The 20,387-nt window shown below is 39.5% G+C and overlaps 2 protein-coding genes across 6 annotated transcripts in view; one reads left to right on the forward strand and one right to left on the reverse strand.

Moving 5' to 3' along the window:
* Window positions 1–4,623: 4,623 nt before the first annotated feature.
* Window positions 4,624–14,615, reverse strand: dcaf8 (DDB1 and CUL4 associated factor 8). Of its 2 annotated transcripts, XM_028472590.1 has the most exons (14): window positions 14,384–14,615; window positions 13,920–13,992; window positions 13,725–13,826; window positions 11,236–11,873; window positions 9,945–10,085; window positions 9,762–9,856; window positions 9,271–9,381; window positions 9,043–9,173; window positions 7,796–7,903; window positions 7,568–7,698; window positions 7,345–7,464; window positions 6,476–6,592; window positions 5,823–5,958; window positions 4,624–5,775 (listed from the first exon to the last, which is right to left on the reverse strand). In XM_028472590.1, exons 2-13 carry the CDS (start codon window positions 13,954–13,956, stop codon window positions 5,851–5,853), a joined length of 1,839 nt encoding a protein of 612 aa, XP_028328391.1. In that variant the 5' UTR covers window positions 13,957–13,992; window positions 14,384–14,615; the 3' UTR covers window positions 4,624–5,775; window positions 5,823–5,850. The 2 variants fall into 2 exon arrangements, with proteins under 2 accessions (XP_028328391.1, XP_028328390.1); XM_028472589.1 differs by having other exon boundaries at window positions 4,624–5,958.
* A 1,916-nt stretch (window positions 14,616–16,531) lies between these two features.
* Window positions 16,532–20,387, forward strand: part of LOC114479567 (guanine nucleotide exchange factor VAV3-like) — a 60,568-nt gene continuing 56,712 nt past the window's right edge. For all 4 annotated transcript variants that reach the window (XM_028473309.1, XM_028473311.1, XM_028473310.1 and 1 more), the window contains exon 1: window positions 16,532–16,947. In XM_028473309.1, the coding sequence (XP_028329110.1) occupies window positions 16,744–16,947 (204 nt within the window). In that variant the 5' untranslated portion in view covers window positions 16,532–16,743. The remainder of the gene's footprint in view (window positions 16,948–20,387) is intronic.

Consider the following 20,387-nt stretch of genomic DNA (forward strand, 5'->3'; position numbering starts at 1 on the left):
TAGGATTTGAATTACAAAGAAAGAGTTATAGCCTGACTTGAACACATGACATGAGAATGTTGATTGATTAAAAAATACAGATGCAAACATATGAAGAGATAATTTATGTGTTTATGGTTATAAGCTGGCATAAATGACATATTAAAAAAAAAAAAACTGTTATTCAGCTTTAGCCCTATCATCTAGGGCCGGTGTCACGGTCTGAGTTCACATCGGTCTGAGATCGGTTATGAGCATACGCTACTTCCGCCGTGCTGAGATAAAAAAAAATTAATTTCAAAGCTAGCGTTATTTGACGAGTGCTGAATGGCTCCTTTTCTTGTACAAAAATGTACAACTGCTCAATATACGAGGCAGGAGAGGTTCCAACGCTACAAAGTAATGATAAGTTGACAAGTTCATCTTCTTCATGGTGAAGGGACACCGACAAGAAGGAGCTCAGGAACATGATTATAATAAAACTCCATACGAAAATAAATAATCCATTTAACAGCTAACCTAATGTAACCTTATTTTTTAAAACCAGTATAACCCAGTACGGGTAAATCTCAGTACGTAGCAGTCACGTACTGAGATTTTAAGAGGAACTCAGTATGATGTGAACTCAGTCTGTGACACCGGCTTCCTCAGACTTTTGAAAGTCTCCCAGCTCAAACACACCTGAATCAAATGAATGGCTCGTTATCAGGCTTCTGCAGAGCTTGATGACAACACATTAATTTAAAGCAGGTGTTTTGGAGCAGGGAGATGATTAAAAGTCTGAGGAAGCCAGCCCTTGTGGACTGAAATTCAACACTCCTGATTTTTTTGAGAGCCTGTACTACAAAGCTGGATTACCTCTTACTACGCTAGCTGTCTGGATTTATTCGGTGTGTCCTGCACTACAACGCTGGTGAACTTCTTATGGGGCTAAATCGTCATGGTAACTTAGGCTGAACGACTAACCTGGTCGGAACCAGGTTTTGATCTGGCTAGGATCTGAGTGAGTACTAAAGCCCCGCCTCCTGACTATTCAGTTCTCTTTGAAAGTGACCTGCACATTGTCAGAAGATCTTGGTTGGTGTGAATCTGACAGCTGTGTTTAGGAAAGAAAAATGATGACTGGATAAATGTAATCCATTCATTTACCGATGACATCCTTTAGCAAAGGTACAGATTTGCATCTGATGGACTGATCTACAGTCAGCTGATGAAGGCTGTGTCAGGCATTCTACATATCACAAACAGATCAAGTCTTTCATTAATTCATACATAAACTATAGTGATTCAGACAGTCTCAGCAGGAACATACGGGGGTGAAACAATACGCTCTCACCCCGCGTGTGTGATAAATTGAGGAGATCTACCTGAATAGAAACAGGTCTGTGCTGTGATAAAGTGAAACTGATCTTAATATCATGCTTTTACGCATTAACAACGTCGGCAGCTTCCACCCTGTGTTCCTTCCTTCCTGCTTTTTCTGCAGCAACAGTGTTGTTTTTGGTCTGAATTGTGGATTTCAATTCTTCATATTTTTCTTTAAAGAATTATTCCTCACAAGGCTTAAAGATTAACTAAACCCCCAAACCCATTTTTTTCTGCTGAATACATACTGTATGTATTTGGGTATGAAGCAGTGCTGTTTATTAATGCTTGTTCCACTCTTCACATTTTAGTAAATGTATTTTCACTTTGCGTATTTAATTGTAAAATGTCAGTCACTGGCCACTAGGGGTTGAAAGCCAGCTATTACAATTGAATTTTGCTATTGGCTGAGACGGATTCTTTGGATTGCCCTGTGTCATCAACTTTCACTGTTGACCCCGCCCCTCCAAGAAAAGCTGTAATGTAGCACCACATTTTGAGCCCCCACTGTAAGTTGTGTACACTTTTTTTTTTTTTTTTTTGCCCTGAAACTATACTAGTATTCTTGCATTATTATATAAGCTTTCTTTTTTTCTTCACATTAACCCAGAAGTTCCCAACCTTTTTCGGGTCGCGACCCCATTTTGATATCACAAATGTCCAGCAATCCCAGAGACATTTTTTTTTTCTTCTTCTTCTTCAAGAATTAGAATTCAACTGGTCCATGCTTTTATCCCCAGCAGACTGGACTATTGTAATGGTCTTCTGACAGGAATCCCCCAAAAGAGCATCAAACATCTACAGCTGGTTCAGAACCCAGCCAGTCAGCCTCAGAATAGACTTTAAAGTTCTGCTGCTGGTGTATAAATCTGTGAATGGGTTTGGTCCAGAATACATCAGTGAGATGATAGTCAGGTATGAACCCAGCAGGTCTCTCAGATCTATGGACACAGGTCAGATAGTGGAGCCCAGAGCTCACAGTAAACATGGTGATGCTGCTTTTAGTTGTTATGCTGCAAAGAAGTGGAACAAACTGCCAGCAGAGCTGAAGTCAGCATCCAATGTGAACATTTTTAAATCAAAGTTAAAGGCACTTTTTTCTCTACCGCGTATGATTGAGAGAGAGATTTTTGGTCATGTTGTTGATGTAATGATGATTTTACTGATGATTTGAATTGATTTTACTGACGATTTTAAATGTTCTTATTGATTTTAAACAGTTGAATGTTCTATCATGTAAAGCACATGAGTTGCCTTGTGTATGAAATGCGCTATACAAATAAATTTGCCTTGCCCATTGTGTGTGTGTGTGTATTTGAAAAATACTGATAATTAGCAAAAAATAATACAATTTTAACCGTATTTTATTTTTATTTTTTTTAACAATTGCTAGATATTATCTGCAATCCCACATGGGATCTGACCCTAAGGTTGGGGGAAAAAAACTGCTATAACCTAATGACTCTTCTATATTTGAGTGGTTTATTGAATATTGTGTTTGACATATTTTTTTTGTGGAGGAGGGGTGTATAATTAACACACATACAAAGCAAGTGTGTACAAAGGTTAATAAAAGGTAAAGATAAAATGATTAGAATCATGGGGACATTCTGATTTGACGTGCAAAAGAAATGTTCCATCATTTGCGCAAGAGTGCACGTTGTTTATTTCAAACAAAATAATATGCCTTAAATGTAACTGTTTTAAAGCTCACCTCTGAAGAATTGAGTAAGCAGCAGATTTGATTCCCTCATTTCACCTGCTCTTTCTTTCTTTCTTTGCGTCTTTGGCCTGGTTTTTCTTTCTTGAGGTCCGTCTCTCTCCAGTTCCATGTCACTTCCACAGCCACATCGTGTGTATTCCCGCCCGTCTCTGCGTGTGCACTTCATATCGCCGTGAGCGTGAGGTGGGGGTAGAGTAGGGCTGTGTGAGCTTCACGTCGTGATTGTGTGTGCCTGTGGTTGTAGTGACATATCTCAGCTGTGAACTCGCTGTGTGTACAGTACACACGTCATTGTGTGCATTACCGTCTGTCTCTGCGCACAGCACTGACCAGCAGCCTGACTGGGCACGTGTCAGGAGTAACGCCCATTGGCATTTTTTTTAAATTTCCCCCTAGTGGCAGGTCAGCAGAAAGAAGGGGGTTAGTTACTCTTTAAACCTGATATCCGGAGTTTCTTTGAAAACTGTTTATGTATGAAAATTTTGAAATTCATAAAAATACGTAACGAGTCATTTACTATGGTCTACTGCCGGTGGTCATTCATATACATTAATGTATATAAGTCCCTCCTTCGTCCTATAGACCCCTATACAAATGGAAACATCGCCGACTGGGCACAGCCAATAGGCTTCGACTTCGTGTTTTTAAGACTGTCAAAGTGAATGTGGAACTGTGCACGAAAACAAGGTCACGCGTCACAACAGCAAACAGGTAAATATGATTTTGGCTCTTAACTGACCAATAGACCTACTGTATATCAACACGACCTTGTTATGTTCCGTGATGCATGTGCAGAAAAGTGGAGGCGTGGTTTCTGGTAGATTGCAGAGGCATTGGGAGAAACTGGAGATAACCGGCTTTGTAGTACAGCTGCTGTGAGAGAATGTTTGGTTAGGTGCATCTCGCTAGTGGAGAGATATCCCAGATATACTTATCCGGCTTCATAGTACAGGCCCCTGAAGTACATTCTTGTGATGGGTTAATGTAATATTTCCTGTTCAAATTCACCACAGGCCAATAGATAAATCATACCAATAAAATCATGCGTGCATCATTTAAAGGTTCATAATGTGATGCCGCTCTTTGACACTCCTGATATTAACACACAGGTAGTTGGAAATGCTTCATGAGGTGGTTTTTAAAGACAAAAAACAACAGGGGACCATTGAACACCATGAAAAGCACTGTCTTCGCATTTATTGCACAAACCATCCACATTCTCAACTGAACACAACATCAGGCAGTGGTGGAAAGAAATCGTGGAGCATACACAATGCCAAAATAGCCGATGTGGAAATCTGAAAGGCCTGCTTCAAACATAACTGGAGATCAACTGTTTCTTAAGGAAGAAATTAAGAATTAAAATGACAGCAATTCTGTTTTGTAACAGATTTAAGGAAAAAAAAAAACCCTAAAAAAGTTAATGTCAAGACCTTTTCCCTCTGAATTTTAAATTAATTTGTCTTCATATAGAATATAAACCTCTGCATGTTTACCAATCAAATGTTTTAACATCATTTTCTTTTTTAATCAAACAGCTTTTCCTATTGTGTTTTTTGTTTTTTTTTTAAAACCATTTGAATATATATATTTATATATGTACATATAAACTCTACTAACTACAGTTCTCATAGAAAATGAGAAAAGCCGGACTTTAGTCGCTCTCACAGAAACAGATGAGTGATCAGGACATGATGTTTGTGACGACATTCAGGAGCTGCTGTGCTGGAAGATCTCCGCCCCGTTCGAACGCGTCTGCTAATCTTTTTTTATCTATTTCTTTTGGCTGAACATGAAGCTGCGAGCAGTAGACATGCACCGAGGGAACACAACTCACCCAACTCCATTCAAATAGAAAGTTAGAGAGTCATTTTTCATATGTTTGATCTGCACAACCGGAAACCAGTAACTGAAACCATTCTAACAAGCAAACTAATGAGTTCTATCAATACCAGTGAAGGGGAATCTTGTGCCCTGCTGGGCGACACATTTCTGTTTCTTTTACATTCCCATGATGAGAGAAATCTGAAAATCTCATACAAAAGTCTTCCTTGAACAGGCCAACTCGATCAAACAGTGGTTTAATGCAGCTCATCCACAAAACTCACATTGTTTCCTGTACACTTGGCATCATCATTCTGCGTCACGTCTGTCACGGACAAGATTCCAAGCAATACGAGAAGAGAACAGAAATTTGGTGGAAGCAAACGCACGCGTACGCACACACACATCCATCCTCAATCAAAAAAAAAATTAACACCCAAGTGCAAAAATATCCCCCCGACGTCAAACTTGGATCAACTGTAGATTTTTCCCAGAAACCCACAGTGATGGGAGAGGGTGAGATCTAGTCGCTCACCTCTCCCGCTCAGAGGATAGTGAGGGATTTTAAACCTGCAAACTGTGCACTTCCTGTTTGCTGAACGTGCCTCAGGGAAGCTTGTTACTAAGAGAAGGGAAGGTGGGTGCGATGTGCTGGTGATGTATAGATTACAACAGGTTGCCTAAAGTTGGAGGTACTTGTTGCCATACACCCACACTCCATTGTCCAACGTCTACGCAGAGTATATAAATAACATAGGGAAAGGGGGCAGGGCTCGCAGTGGTTCAGAGGGAGGAGAGAGCAGTGTTTGCACGAAGGTGGGAAACCAGGCGTTAATGCCTCTGTCACTCAGCTGTATGTGTGTGTGTGTGTGTGTGTGTGTGTGAGTATCTGAGGGTACCAGTGTGTAAATGCTTGTTTTAATGTGCCAATTGTGTGTGTGTGTGTGTGTGTAAGTGACTCAAGATGACATGCACTGGACATGATCAGGACCGCCTTCATCTTCGTCTGAGGAGTCTGGAGAACTCCACGACTCGTCTGTGTCGGCGTCTGCACCCTCACGGCGGGCCTGGAGTGGAGAGGACAATAGGGTTAACTTCTGATGATGGGAAACAGTGCTGTGATCCAACATTAACACATGTGTTCAGGTGTGTGTGTACACATCAGGGCAGAACTCAGCTCTAAGCACAATGTCTTCTGTAATGCATGTTGTGTTTAATGTCCTCTTTGTTCTCCAACATTGCTGCTATCTGTGCCTTTTAATTCCCTTAAGGAAACAAATAGTTTCTAATTTAAAACAGCAAATAATAAACATCATAGCACAAAGAATCTTTAAATACTGTAATTTCCAAGTTGCAGGGAAATGTCTGTTTCAACAGGTAAGTTTCCTTTACTACCTTACTATATTGTCAATGCCTTAGACACTATATATATCATTAATACCTGGATGTGCAAACAAGCTCACACTGCTCTGTATTTGACCCTTGAGCTCAGAATGAGTACACACCTACTTTTTTAAAGGGACAAAACAACAAACCTACCAAACCCTCAGAGACTTGAACATGGTAAACGGTAGAAAGACTCACTCTTGGGCGTCGTCTGTTCCTCATGTGTCTCATTAGGAACCACAGCAGCTGGGTGTCATACTGATCTCCGTGTCGCACGCTGTCCTCGTCACGCTCCCGCTTGTTTTTCTTCATTACCTTGATAAGGAACGGAGAGAATCACAACTCGGTGAACATGTTTGAACCAGGACGAGCGCCACATAAACAGGTTCATGTCACTTGAGAAAAAAAGAAACTGTTTTTACATTAAAGAACAAAAAAATGAGGAAGATATTTTACTCCATAACTCATTCACTGCCACTGACAAAAATATACGTCATTTCAAATCCAAAAGTTCGCTGCCATTTTTTATTTATTCTCAATTGTAGAATACTGTAGATATTATGTTGAAGGTTAAAATTCATGTAACCAATTGGTTAATAATAAATGAGTCAGTTACTTGGACTTGGAGGAAGGCCAAAATACGGTAAGGGAACCATGCAACTAAATAATAATAACTTTTCCTTCATAAGCCCGGTCTCAGTGTTGTTTCATAGAAGGAAACCAATGTTGAGGTGTCACTAATGCAAAAAACGAAAAATAGCCTCAAAGTCACTGACGAGACTTTTTCAGAAGAAGCTCCTTTTCCCAGCTTTTTGTCAGAAATTGGCTTTTTGTGTGAAACTTACCTATATTCATTTGATGATTAAGGAAGAATGAAACAAGAAAAAAATATTCAGATGAAAGTCATCTATTCTTTCAGAATCTGGTTTCAGATTCTACATGGTCATAGGACAAAATATTCTGTGGCTCTTTAAAAATCAGTCATAATGCTGTAAAATGGCTGACAGTGAGAGGGGTAGCTGTTCTGAAAATGGCTGGCAGCCAATGAGTTAAACAAGGTGCGCTACCTCTTTTAGGCCCTTCAGGCTTGCTGGGTTTTCAGCTGTAGGCGCCCACAGTTTGATGTCATGGTCCAGCCCACTGGTGGCCATACCAGGCAGATGGGGGTGTGGCTCCAAACAGTTCACCTGTACGCATAAAAAAACAGAAACGGTAGACGTCAGGCTTACCGGAGCCAGTTTCACCCACTGAGGAAAACACATGGAGAATAAAGTTTCCTTTGTGACTCACCACTCCTCCTTTGTCTCCCTCCATGAACTGGACGATGCGAGCTGAGTATTTGTCCCACAGGTAGATGTGTCCACAGTCGCTGCCGCTCACCACAAACTCACTGCAAGGGCCATAGAAGTTCACCCCCTTAACTGTGTTGGACACAGAGAACATAACACACTGGAGCAAAACACACCGAAAAGGAAAGACGAGAAGCGGTCCAATTTATATTAAAGACCATGTGTCTACCTGTGGCGTTGTTGCGGTGTCCTTTATACCTCATGAGATAGTCTGCCCCGTCACTGTGGTTAGAGTCAAACAAGTAGATGTCTTCATCGTTGTAACTGGCCAGGAGCTCTGGAAGGGAGGCAAGAATCAGACATTGTGGCTGTGTTCGAAATGGCATACTAACGTTCTACTCATACTAAGTATGACATCAAAATGAGTATGTAGTGTGTTCACATTAGATAATGTGGAAAGACTGAGTGCGCGAGAAATACCAGATGTATGCTATATAAGTTTGCACGGTGGGCAGACTATTCATACTCAACAGTCCCATAATGCATTGTGAGTGGGATGTAAAATTGTCCAGCGAACGGCTCCATGCTAAAAGTTAAACTTCTCTTTTTCAAAACAAAAGCATCACTTCTGTCTTCTATTAGGTTTTTAACGCTTTTGTAAATAGGGCTCTTATTTTGAAGTAAACTAGAAATTTTGTCAGCAGCACAATGGTGGGTCTCTGAAAATTGATATTCTACTTGGACTCACTTAAAAAGCTTTCAGAACTTTAAAAGGTGGCGAATTAACAAAGACAATTGGCCTCAGTGTGCTTCAGGTTTTTGTCATAGGTTTAAAATGCATCTTGGGGAACTTGGAAGTATACTTCAGTGTGAACAGTCACCACCCTAATCATACTTATAGTATATAGTAGACGGTATATACTCATTAAGTATAGTAGTTCCTGAGTATGCCATTTCAAACACAGCCTGTGTGGTCAAGATTCTCCTTTAATAGTTTAAGAGCAGGAGCTGTTCACTGTGTTCAGGGTTTAGTACAAACAGCTAAAGATCTTTGTGCTAAACACGACCTTGCAAATCACACTGAGGAGTTCTAAATCTGAGAGAATGAGCCTTTTACTGTCTCTCATATTGCTTTGTTGTTGCATCAGGCGGCCAAAACACAGAGAAGGAAGTGAGACTTCAACCTCATTATTTCCATGAAGACTGTAAAACTGGTTTGTTGGGTAGAAAACTAATTATTTGATAAACTTAAATCCTAAAAAACTAGAAAAACATGGGAATAAACAGAATTAATATGCATTCAGGGTGAATTTCTTCAGTGAACCCAAAGATAGACAGATTTGGCTTGCTTTATCGCTTTCTTTAACAACACATGATCATTATTATTATAGCTCTACAAAAATATTTACAAATTACATTATCTACAAGAAAAAGTGCAAAAATAGACATATTCCCCGTACGTCTACGTCCTCTCACCTGTGCCGTCGTGGCTGTACACCAGGCAGGTTATGTTCGTTTTAGATTCGCTGGGGACCAGATGCGAAGGACAGAACTTTTTCAGGACGCCGTTGTTGTCATTTTCATTAATCTTCCTCTGGTCATAGATCCTGCACAAAAGTGGGTGACAGCACAGGGTGGTGAGCAAAAGGGAGCGTGATCATATTATTGTTAGCATGAAAATCCAGTAGCATCAGCGTCTCCTACCTCACATACTGATCCCTCCCGCCCACGGCAAATTGCTGTGTTTGTGCTGGGTTGACAAAAATAGTGTAGAGCCCCACTTTTTTGTCACCCTCTTTCACCACCACCAGTTTACTGTCAGACAGATGTGAGCAGACACACAGGGGAGATCGTTAGCTATTATTAACTACAGCACAGCTACAACCTTAGCATTTACAACCCTGAGTTTTGACAAAAATCTTCAGTATCATTGGGTTTTGTAATGAATAGGGGTGTGCATTGCCATGAATCTGACAATAAGATACGATTCACTATTTGCATATCCCGATACTAAAAATACGATAGAAGTCACGATACATTGCAAAATCAATAATTAATAATTGTAAGTACAAAATGGTATGAAAAACAACTGATTTAATTTTTTTAAACTTGTGAGAAATAGTAAATGGTAACTAACTGTAATTGAAAACAATTAGTATGATTATCAGTTGGGATTTAGAATCTGTGTGGCTCACTTGGCGGGACGGTCTAAACGCAGGTCGATGCCAAACACAACAGCATCCTCTCCAGCAGACAGGAAAGAGCAGGGAGAATCAGGCTCCAGTGCTAGCTGAAAACACACAATCATAAAGAAATGTAAGAAAAAAAAAAAAAGGAATTATCGTGCCTCTGAAGGTTATCAGGGTCAGAGAACTCACCTTGTGTGCTGCCCCTTTATGCTGGGCTACCCGCTTTGTGTTCTTGCAGCGCTGTGTTGCAGAAAGTTCAGCGACTCGGATCTGACCGTCACGGGCGCACATGGCCAACGTGGAGTCTCCACTGTGAGGAAGAAACTTAGCCTGTAGAAGGGAGACATCACAGTAGAAAGGTCAATCAGAACTGATTAAATGTCATTGTTTCAATCAAAACTCAGGTTTTATCCATAATTTAGTTTAGAAGCATACCTTGTATCATACAAAATATTGCTTAGTCAGTAATTTATTACCTTAAATCATGTATTTACTTTCTACACCCACTAATCCTTAAAAGTTGTGAACATTAAGTTGTAGGTTTTCGGCCATATTTAGCTTGTCTCATTTTCTTAAGTCTCAGTAACAAAAATAATGGCAAAAAAAGCTACTGCCCCTAGTGGTGAATCAAAGGGAAAATCTGGTTTTTTTTTTTTTAATACGCAGCATTTTGTGTATTTTTATTAGGTTATCCAGCCCAAAGAGAACATGCAAACTCTACTCAGTGAGGCAAATACCTGCAGGGATTTAAACCATTAATGTGCAATCAGAAACAACTCTTAGCCTTAGTTACATTAAAGCAGTGGTTCCCAACCTATTTCTTGTCGTGACCAAATTTTTATATCACTAATTTCTCGCGCCCCCAGGGACTTTTTACTTCTCTAAAATTAGTTTTTGATCATGTTATGTGTTACAAATACAGAGTGGCCAGTATCAGTGCACAAATGAACAATAAGCGCCAGCTCAGATATTTTTATATTGCATTTTATTTGAACTAGATTTAAAGTATAGAATAGTGAAAGTATAGAATATAGTTGTTTGAGATTGTGGGTGATGTTTTCATTTGAAATAAATATTATTTAAGCTATTTGAACTTTCCTCTTCCTCCATTGTATATCTATTGTTGTTTTTCTAATTGTGCAAAATCGATAAATAAAAATAAATTAATTAAATCAAAATTTCTAAATGCCTTTATTATTTAAAAAAAATAATTGAAACATCTTTTTTTTAATTTTATTATTATTTCAGGCCACCCCATTTTATTTCCAGGTGATCCCTGCATTAAACCATTACATGTAGCAGCCTCATTTTGAACCAAGTTGGCCCGTGTGATTTGCATGTTCTCCAAAATTTGTTCCTGATTGTGTGCATGGTGTTTTTGTTGGAATGGAAACCTATTAAGTGTGTAACCTATCATCCCTCCTCAGTAAACAGGCATAGGATGCAGTGATAAGCAGGTATAAAGATGGAGGAACAGTACCTGAAAGACGTTACTCTTGTGTCCGCTGTCGAACTCCAGCTCAGCCGTCTGAATGGCCCAGTTCCAGATCACCACCCGCAAGTCATCGCTGCCTGACGCGAGGCGTGTCCCCGAAGGGTTAAAGTGCAACGTGTTGACACAGCCCTTGTGCCTCTCCAGGCGGCCCTGGCACGCCAACCTCTGAACCAGACCCCGGGCGCCGCACACACGCCGAACAAACTGGTGCGACTCTCTGCCAATCTCTCTGGAGAGCAGCGAGGGTACGGCCCGCCACACGGGGCCGCGCATCTCCCTCAGCTCCGCCCCCAACCATGCCTCCATCGCCTCGTCATCGTCTTGGTCATCTTTTTGATCTTCTTCCTCCTCGTCCTCGTCCTCATCGTCTTCGTCTGAAGAGGAGGAGTGATTGGCGCCACCACCAGGTCTGTTCCTTTTTCGAGCTGCCCTCTTAGCACCATCTTTGACTCTCTCCCGTCTCCCTTCTTCACTCTCCCTCTCCCCCTCCTCTGTCAAAGAACAGAGGCCGCTGCCATCCATGCTGTCTGTGTCTTCATCCTCATCCTCCCCATTAGCTCCAGTCTGTCCTTTCACATCTGGTTTGGGTTTGTCCACTGGGGCCTCCGCTATGTCATTAGAGGCTGAAGAGGTGGGAAAAAGTTAGATGTAGATGAAATGCTGTCTTAAAGAAAACACTTGAAATTCAGGTGTTTCAACTTTATTTTAATCAAGGCACACCATAAAGCTACTGGAAACAAAAACTTTTTTTTAAATCAGATAAAGTTATAGTGTAGGCCTCATAGATCAATAAATCGAAAAAAAGATGTATATGGCGGAAATTGCTACTTGAGAGTTTTGTTTGATCTCGACTGTACACTTGGTTTAAGTCCTGTAGACTGATGCATTTAAGTGTTTTTACTTCATTCTTACTGTGATTTCTTGTGTTGCTTCCAAAAACTCTGACAAAGTGACTTCCCTGGTGTTCTCACGGACTGAAAGTTGCTGCAAAACGATACTGGATGTTTAATTTGGGGCTTAAATATTTAAATCCATTTGAAATTGAAAGTCTTGCAGAGTAAAGTGATATGATGACGGAAATAGCAGAAGCGAACTACAACAAAAATGGTGTCAAGCGAATCACTATCTTCCTTGGCTGGCAAAGAAACACAAATAACAGTAAGAATTAAGTAAAGACACCACGCAACCCTGCCCCAACCCCGGCGCAGACGGCAGCACAACAACCTGAGCCCGGCCCACCGTGCCAGCAGCATCTTCAGCGAAGGCACGCCCCAGGGAACCAGGCCAAAGCGCCCAGACCGGCCAGCGGAGCAACCCACAGCAACACCCGCCACCCAACAACCCAGGACTCAAGCACCGCCCCCAGTGTTCAAAGGAGAGGTGTGTGGATCCAGTCCTACGCACAGATTTAAACATCTGAACTTTTTCATACCATTTTATAAGCAAGTCATTGTACATGAGGCCCCAGAGGTGGGCAACTTTTACCACAGCGGGGGCCACAAAAATGTAATTGTCTAATTTGAGGACCACATTATCAACACTCAAGTCAGTGTTAAGAATAATGACTAATCTGCAAAGGGTTTGTGTGTTTTTGTTGTGGTTTTATGGGTTTTTCTATCATTTTAGTATATTTTTATTGTCATTTTCTGTAATTATGGTGTTGTTTTATGTATTTTTTTTTGTTTATTTTTGTTGTCAATTTTTTTTTTTTTCTGATTTTGTATATTTTTTTTTGTTTGTGTGTTGAGTAATTTTGTGGATTGTAGTCATTTTAGTGTTGTTGTTATCCTTTTTGTTGTATTTCTAGTTCTTTGGTTCTATTTCTGTCATTTTGGGTGTTTCCAGAGTCATTTTGTGAAACACAAAATTAGACCAAGGGTCAAATGTGGACCCTGGGCCACCAGTTGCCCATGTCAGTCCTACACACTAGGGTTGTTGAAAAAAATCGATTTGGCGATATCACGATATTACATCGCGCGATTCTCTGATCGATTCAAAATGCATCCGTATCGATTTTTTATTTGGTCAACAAAACATGACCAGCTGGGCAACATGGTGGGCATGTTGACCAGCTTGTGTTTTTAAAAAAAGAAAACACTAAAAAGAAAGTACAAACTTATATTAATATATAAGTTCTCATACAGGTGTACACATTTACAGATTAGTTGTCTCTTAAGTCATATATATATATATATATATATATATAAATTGCAATAATCACCTTATACTTTAATATCGGGATATATCATATCGTGACCTACGGATTGCCAGATACCAGGCAATACACACCCCTACTACACACTGTCACCTATTTTAATGGAATTATAATAAATTACTGCATGTGAAGGCAATAAGTTATGGTAATAATAGCATATTTGTACAAACTTAATAAAAATGAAGAGTTTGACAGCACAGTAGTTAATAGTTTGAGTTGTAGAAGTTATTAGTGATGAGTAGATGAGTGCAGGCGTTACCATCTTGTGAAGATGGCTGAGTTTGTTCCTCTTTGCTTCCACAAGCATCTTCTTCCTCCTCCCTGTGCTGATCGTCTCCAGGCTCCTTTTCTTCTGAAGCGCCTGGTGAAAGCAAACATAAATCACATTAAATCCCAGCCCGGGCACAGTTATGGTCACTAAATAGTGGGTTATTTTCTCTTGCTGATCCCTCACCGTTAAGCACAGTGGATTTACCACCAGCCTCTGCCATTGTGCTCTCTGTCCTGCGTAGACCCAAGGTTTAACCCTGACAGAAATAAACACAATATAACAGATCGCTTTTAATCACATCAAACAACAATAATGTGATCATATCTCTCTGTGTTGAAAGTACAGAGCAGCAGCGTTATTAGCTCTAGATTGCATATTCACTTGGAAAGTACAAACACACATAAAGTCGTCTGCTAATTCGTACGCAGGCCTGAGTAATTTCCCCAAACTGTTTAGGGATTTTAATTTTTTTTTTTAATCAGGTTTTAAAGTTTAAAGGCTTGTCCGCTTGGAATAGTGAGTTAAAGACAACTAGCGTGGTGAAACTAGTTGTAACCGATGGCGACTGAGCCATCAGCTGCTTGTCAAACGGAGCGTTGCCTCCATTGGCTAACAACTAGCTAACTGCTAGCATAGCCGGTGGTTACCTCAGCTCCGAAGGCCCGACGCACAGTAAGTTCACTCCTAATCTTCTCCTCTCGCACTTACTGCTCTGCGAAATGTCTGAGCGCTTCGACAAAGAAGCCTTTGCAGCTCAAAAACATGGCCTGAAGAGTTTGAGCGCACAGCTTAGGAGGCTAAAAGACGGACGAAAATGAAAGCTAAATGCTGTTGTGTTTATGTTTTGACGCTCAGGCTTTTTTTTTTTTTATGCTCCCGTTTCCGGTGACGTAGTGACCCTTTAAACACAATAAATAAATAACAAAATAAAATGAAATGAGGTAATAACATTGCATTAAACAATGAAATTAGTTAATAATATTGCATTTATATATATGTATGTATATGTATGTTTTCTCTCTCTCCGTGTAATAGTCTTTGTTGACATTCATGCGTTATCATACAAAACATTAATGATAAACCTTAGAAATTATTTATAAATTTCAAAGTTAATTATAAGCAATTGAATAACGTCCATTGTTAATACAATATATATAAACATTTTTTTAGAAAGAATAAGACAATATTACATTGGTCACATTTTTGGTCAACAACTGTGATCAACATTACATCACTCGCAAACTGGTGATAATAAGAATTGATAAATTATTCGAACAAAAAAGTGTGGGAAAATCTATGCTTTCCCATAATTTGTTTGTCTCCAACTGTAATGACCATTACTTTAACGTGGTTTCCTACTCTATTCATGATATGACAATAATACTAACACATCCTACATGAAAATTAAACCAGATGTCAGTTTTTTGATGATAAAGGAAGCTAGAGAGCTTAGATTTCATGGGATAACTGTTATTCACAATTATTGCCTTCAACGTTGATATAAAACAGCTATCCTGTGTAAGGAAACATCTGCCTGCCTCACTAGGGTTGAAACCTGATGGAATCTTTCTGTTTCCTTCCTGTGTTTATGCCACCGATCTAATAGCAGTGAGCTAAACAAATTTACATGATGACAGGATGTTCTTCTCACCGCTTTCTACTATTGGTCATAGTTTATTTACCACTGGAATGAAACACCGATCCCCGATTCCCAGCAGTACACCACAAAGAGCTGAGATTACATTCACCCACATGTAATCCACATGGAATGTGTGCTGTACACGCAAAGGGCTGGGAGGGAAGATAGTTTATTTAGCATGCACTATAAACATGATGTGAATAGGCTCATTAACAACACACATGATAATAATAATAATAATACTTACCTGTGCATTTTATTGATATCACTTTTACTATTAGTATGCTTACTATTTCCTTCTGAGGCAAGGTAGATCAGGCCGATACACACAAGTGATGACTATTCATTGATTGGCAAGGTATCTAAAAACTTAGAGTGCACATTTAAAGGAAATATGCAATATACCGTATGGATCAGGATCCAGAGTATTGTAACGAATACTGATATATAAGTAAAAGTATTACTTGATTGAAATGATAGTCAAGTACAAGTAAGAAGTAGCTCAGATAAATAGTACTCAAAGTAAAAGTTAGGAGTTACTTTCACTTTCCCTTGCATACAGTAAACATCTCATGTGTAAACTTAAAAAGGAAGAGACCAAATTTTGCACAGTTGGAACTTGATATATTTATTTTTTTGTCGCAAAGGCATCTGTATATAAAATAAAAGGTTTGTCAAAATGTACAATTATTTAAATGATAATAATAACAATAATAATAATAAAAAAAACAGCATAACCTATATATTCAATGCTGTTTTGGCACGGTGCATTACGTTTAATCTGATGTGATGTATTTGATTGTTGTCTGGTCATTTCATCTTTTTTTTTTTTTTTTTTTAATGTTTCACAATGTCTGTCCATCATTTTAAAACTAAAAATAACAATTTACTCTGTAACGTTTGGGTGTAGAAATGTAATGAATGACTTTCCTTCTTTTGAAATGTAAGTACAAATAAAATGACTGATTTAGACATATATTCAAAAAAGTACAAGTATATACCCATAAAAGTCACTCAATTACAGTAATGAAAGAAATGATACCCATTGAGTGTTAATAACTCTAGACATTTTAAATGTGAGGTCATATTGTGTAAACAAACTTGTTTGCTAAGTTTTAAACAAAAGTTTTATTTTTTGTACTTTATTGGGTGGGAAATAAATGGAGGAGGAAAAGAAAGCGTCCACCCCCCCATCCAGCCCTAAGCGCTCTGAGCGCCCCGCAGAGGCACAGGCTGGAGCTGGAGCTCAGAAAGCCGCGCGGTGCGCGCAGGACGCACCTTCCAACATGCTGTGCGCAGGACACTCAAATTAAGGATCGACTTTTTCATTCCATCCCTTGATCCTCCGTGACTCTATTCTCTGTCTACATGGAGGACTGGAGGCAGTGCGCCATGTGGCTGATCAGCTGCAAAGTCCTGCCGGAGAACCACAGGGTGACGGCGGGTACGGCGCAGGTGTTCGACCTGGCTCAGACCCTGAGGGACGGAGTGCTGCTGTGCCAACTGCTCAACAACCTGAGACCCCACACCATCAACCTGAAAGAGATCAACCTCAGGCCGCAGATGTCTCAGGTACACTCACCTGGATCATGAATGGATAAATAAGCATGCCTTGAGTCTTCAAGGAGTAGTCTATACAGGTCCAGGGTCATGGAAAAATGATGTTAAAGCAGCTCAGGCACAACATGTAAATCTGTTGTCTTAATTTAATATAGCCTAATTATGCACATTAAATAAAGTGTTCAAATTGCACATGGGCTAATAAGGCTTGTCATGTGTCTAGCTGTTTTAATTTGACAAAAATCAAGTTTTTATTTGATCTGCATTGGTCATTTAAAGCAGGGGTTCTCATCTGGTCTCAACCTAGGACCCACATTTCGCCACTGTCATTAAATTGCAACCCACTTTTAAACAAAATTGTTTTTTCGTTTTTTTTTAAAAAAAAAAGTTGAAAACACATATATAACCTTTTTTTTTTTTTACAACATAAATTTATATATTTATATGTGCAACATGCATTTCACGTCATGCCTGTCAAAAGAAAAGTTTCTTTTGTTACGGCAAATTTGCGGTTGACCTCATTTGGAGGCATGATTTATTGCTCTGGTTGAGTGATGGAGTCCAGGCGAGGCATTGATGATTTTATAAAAAAGGTTTATTATAAAACTAAATAAAAAAGAGTGCAAAGATGGACAAAATTAGTGACCGCCCGGGCGGACGTCCGATGATCGAGTGGCCCACAGTTCTAACTCATCACGTATATTCCCCCTCAGTCCCCCTCCCTCCTCCCCCCAGGAGATAAAGAGGACAGAGGAGGTGAAAGAAGAGGGTGAAAAGAGACAGTTTCTTCTTTGGGTCAAAACAACCAGTTCTCTGGTATCTCCTGATTGTCGTGAGTGTTGGAGGTGTGTGCGTGTATGGTGTTTGTGTGTATGAATGGATGTGTATTGGGTGTGTATGTGTGACTATGTGAGTGTGTGTAGGCATGTGAGTGTGTGATGCCACTGTGTCTGAGGGATAAGATGTGTTTTGGGAAGTTGACCTCGAGAAGAGAGCAGAAAACATGAGACAGCAGAAATGAAAAGTCTCAACTTAAAGCCTTAAAAAGAATAAGGTCTATGAGTAAATAAGTTAATAAACATAACTAACAATTTTTGCCCTGACACTTTCAAAATAAAAGACAAGTCCAACATGAGAGACATTAAGTATTTATTCATTTTTGACCAGTCCGTGACCGTGATCCACCCAGTATAGTTCCCCGACTCACCAGTTGAGAATCGCTGATTTAAATATATATATATATAATGTGAATTATAGGTAATGCTATTCCTACGTGTTTTGTTATTTCATCGTTTAAATGTAAATTCATAGGGGTGGGACAATACACTGAGTTATCGATACAATAGACGATAATGGGCTCATAATAACGATACAATGCAATATTTTAAGAATGGAAAAAGACAAAATATACATGCATCTATTTGACTGGATATTTTCACATACTTACTATGAGTACTGTGAGTAGGACATTTTAATTTTATACTCATAGGAATAAAGGGTTTGCACAACGCGTCATCAAACCAGAAGTCGCCTTATTGGAGGTACTCAGCAGGTAAACAAAGCAGATGCCGAACATTGAGTGAAAGGAAATGGTGAATTGTTGCCGTGTTTTTTGGCTGTACCAATCGGTCAGACCGTGAAAATCATGTGGAGTTTTATAGATTGCCAAAAGTTACAATAAATCAGGGAGAACAATGTCAAAAGTTATCAGAGGAAAGGAGGCGCTTGTGGCTAGTGAAGCTAAACCAGAATCTACGAAGCAAAAATCTGGACACGATCAGGTTAGTGAATTGTTGATATCAGCGGCTCTTCACTCATTTTCAAGTGTGATGATGAGAATATAATTCATATCAAGTGTAGCATTATTGACTTAATATAATCACATTTAATAGCCTGCTACACTAGCAACACTCTTCTTAAAATATAGAGCTAATATATGCTCTATTTCTCGTTCGTTGTATTCCAGGTAAAAGGTCTGACCTTTATCAAAACGACGACCCAGATTGGGTTTGGTTTAAAACCAGGCTTGTGAAATCCAGATTGACGAAATCAGGATACATAATAGAAGGCTCTCCGGGTCTTCATTGATCCAAGACAAGGAAGCCGACTCACATGGATCTGTACCACCAATAAATCGTAACTTTTCCAAATATCATGCCCTTTCCTGTGTGGACCAAGTCATTCCCTGTATGCCTTTGCATCTGTAACGCATTTCGAGGAGCTTTTCTGTGGTTTCGGACATTTATCCATCGCAGTGTTTACCTCCGAGTGCCTCCAATATGGCCACGCATCAGGGTTACTGCCCAGAACGTGAAGTAGGTGAAAACCATCTATATAAATAAAAACAACAAACCATAACAATCTGGTGTGTATTAGATCATTAGGATAAAAAACCAAAAAACTGACTATAAAAAATGAGTAACGAGTGTCACAGTGGATCTTTGCCGGACTTCAGTCAACCCCATAATCTCTCGTGTCAACATATAAGCAGCTGTATGTATGTATTAAGGCCAACCTTATCTTAACTAATGTATTATGAAATCCAGTATTTTTCCCCCTGTTGTGTATTTTCTGTTGCTGCTTTATTTAAGAGAAGCATTTGTTTCTTAGTGTCCAAGCTGAGGTACAGGCCCTGACCTTTAGTCATGCAGTCATTTCTCTCACAACCAGGGGAGAGGCCTGATAAAAATCCTTACTTTGATCCACCCATCAGTGAGGAAACTGCTGCAATCTGAGCTGCAGTTTGGAGTCAGGTTGAGCTTAAAACCACAAAATACACAAACATATGCAAGATAAGCTTAATCATTTATGAAGCCCCTCACCTTTGTTTATATTATTTCCAAGTGGAATGTTATGAACACAAAAATGTGACCGTAATGTGACATAAAACCCCAAAAAACACAACATTTTAGTTCATCAGTCAACATGTTTTCATGCTGCAATCCTGATTTAATGCATTCACTGCCTTTATGTGTAATTAAAATACTTCTTTATGTCAGTAGGTGGCAGGAGTTTGCACAGTTAGGCTTAAACTGCTGTCGGATATTATTGCTTAATGTAGAAAAATATGTTAATTTAACAACAGATATTTAAATACTAATTCATCTAATTCTGCTCTATGGCCATACAGTTGCTTGCATTCTGTTCTCCTTTATGCTGTCTGTCTGTTCACATCTACTGTTTTTTTTTTTAATTCTATGTGATAGACAGTGAAAGAAAATCGAGAGCTTAATGTGCCAAACAATGGATATAGCCATAGCCTGCAGCTATAGGCCATCTGAGTGTGGTCAAGAAAGACGTGTGTGTCAATGGGCTTCTGATTTCTAATGGCACTTTCATTATGCCCTGCTGACCTGAACTCATGGAAATGGGAAACGAGCAGGAAGGCAATAGGGTGGGGGACAAAAGTTCAGTGTAGTGTGAGGAAATTGCGCACATAAGTGCTATAGTTA

Source organism: Gouania willdenowi, chromosome 17, assembly GCF_900634775.1.
Source record: "Gouania willdenowi chromosome 17, fGouWil2.1, whole genome shotgun sequence".
Taxonomy (NCBI): domain Eukaryota; kingdom Metazoa; phylum Chordata; class Actinopteri; order Blenniiformes; family Gobiesocidae; genus Gouania; species Gouania willdenowi.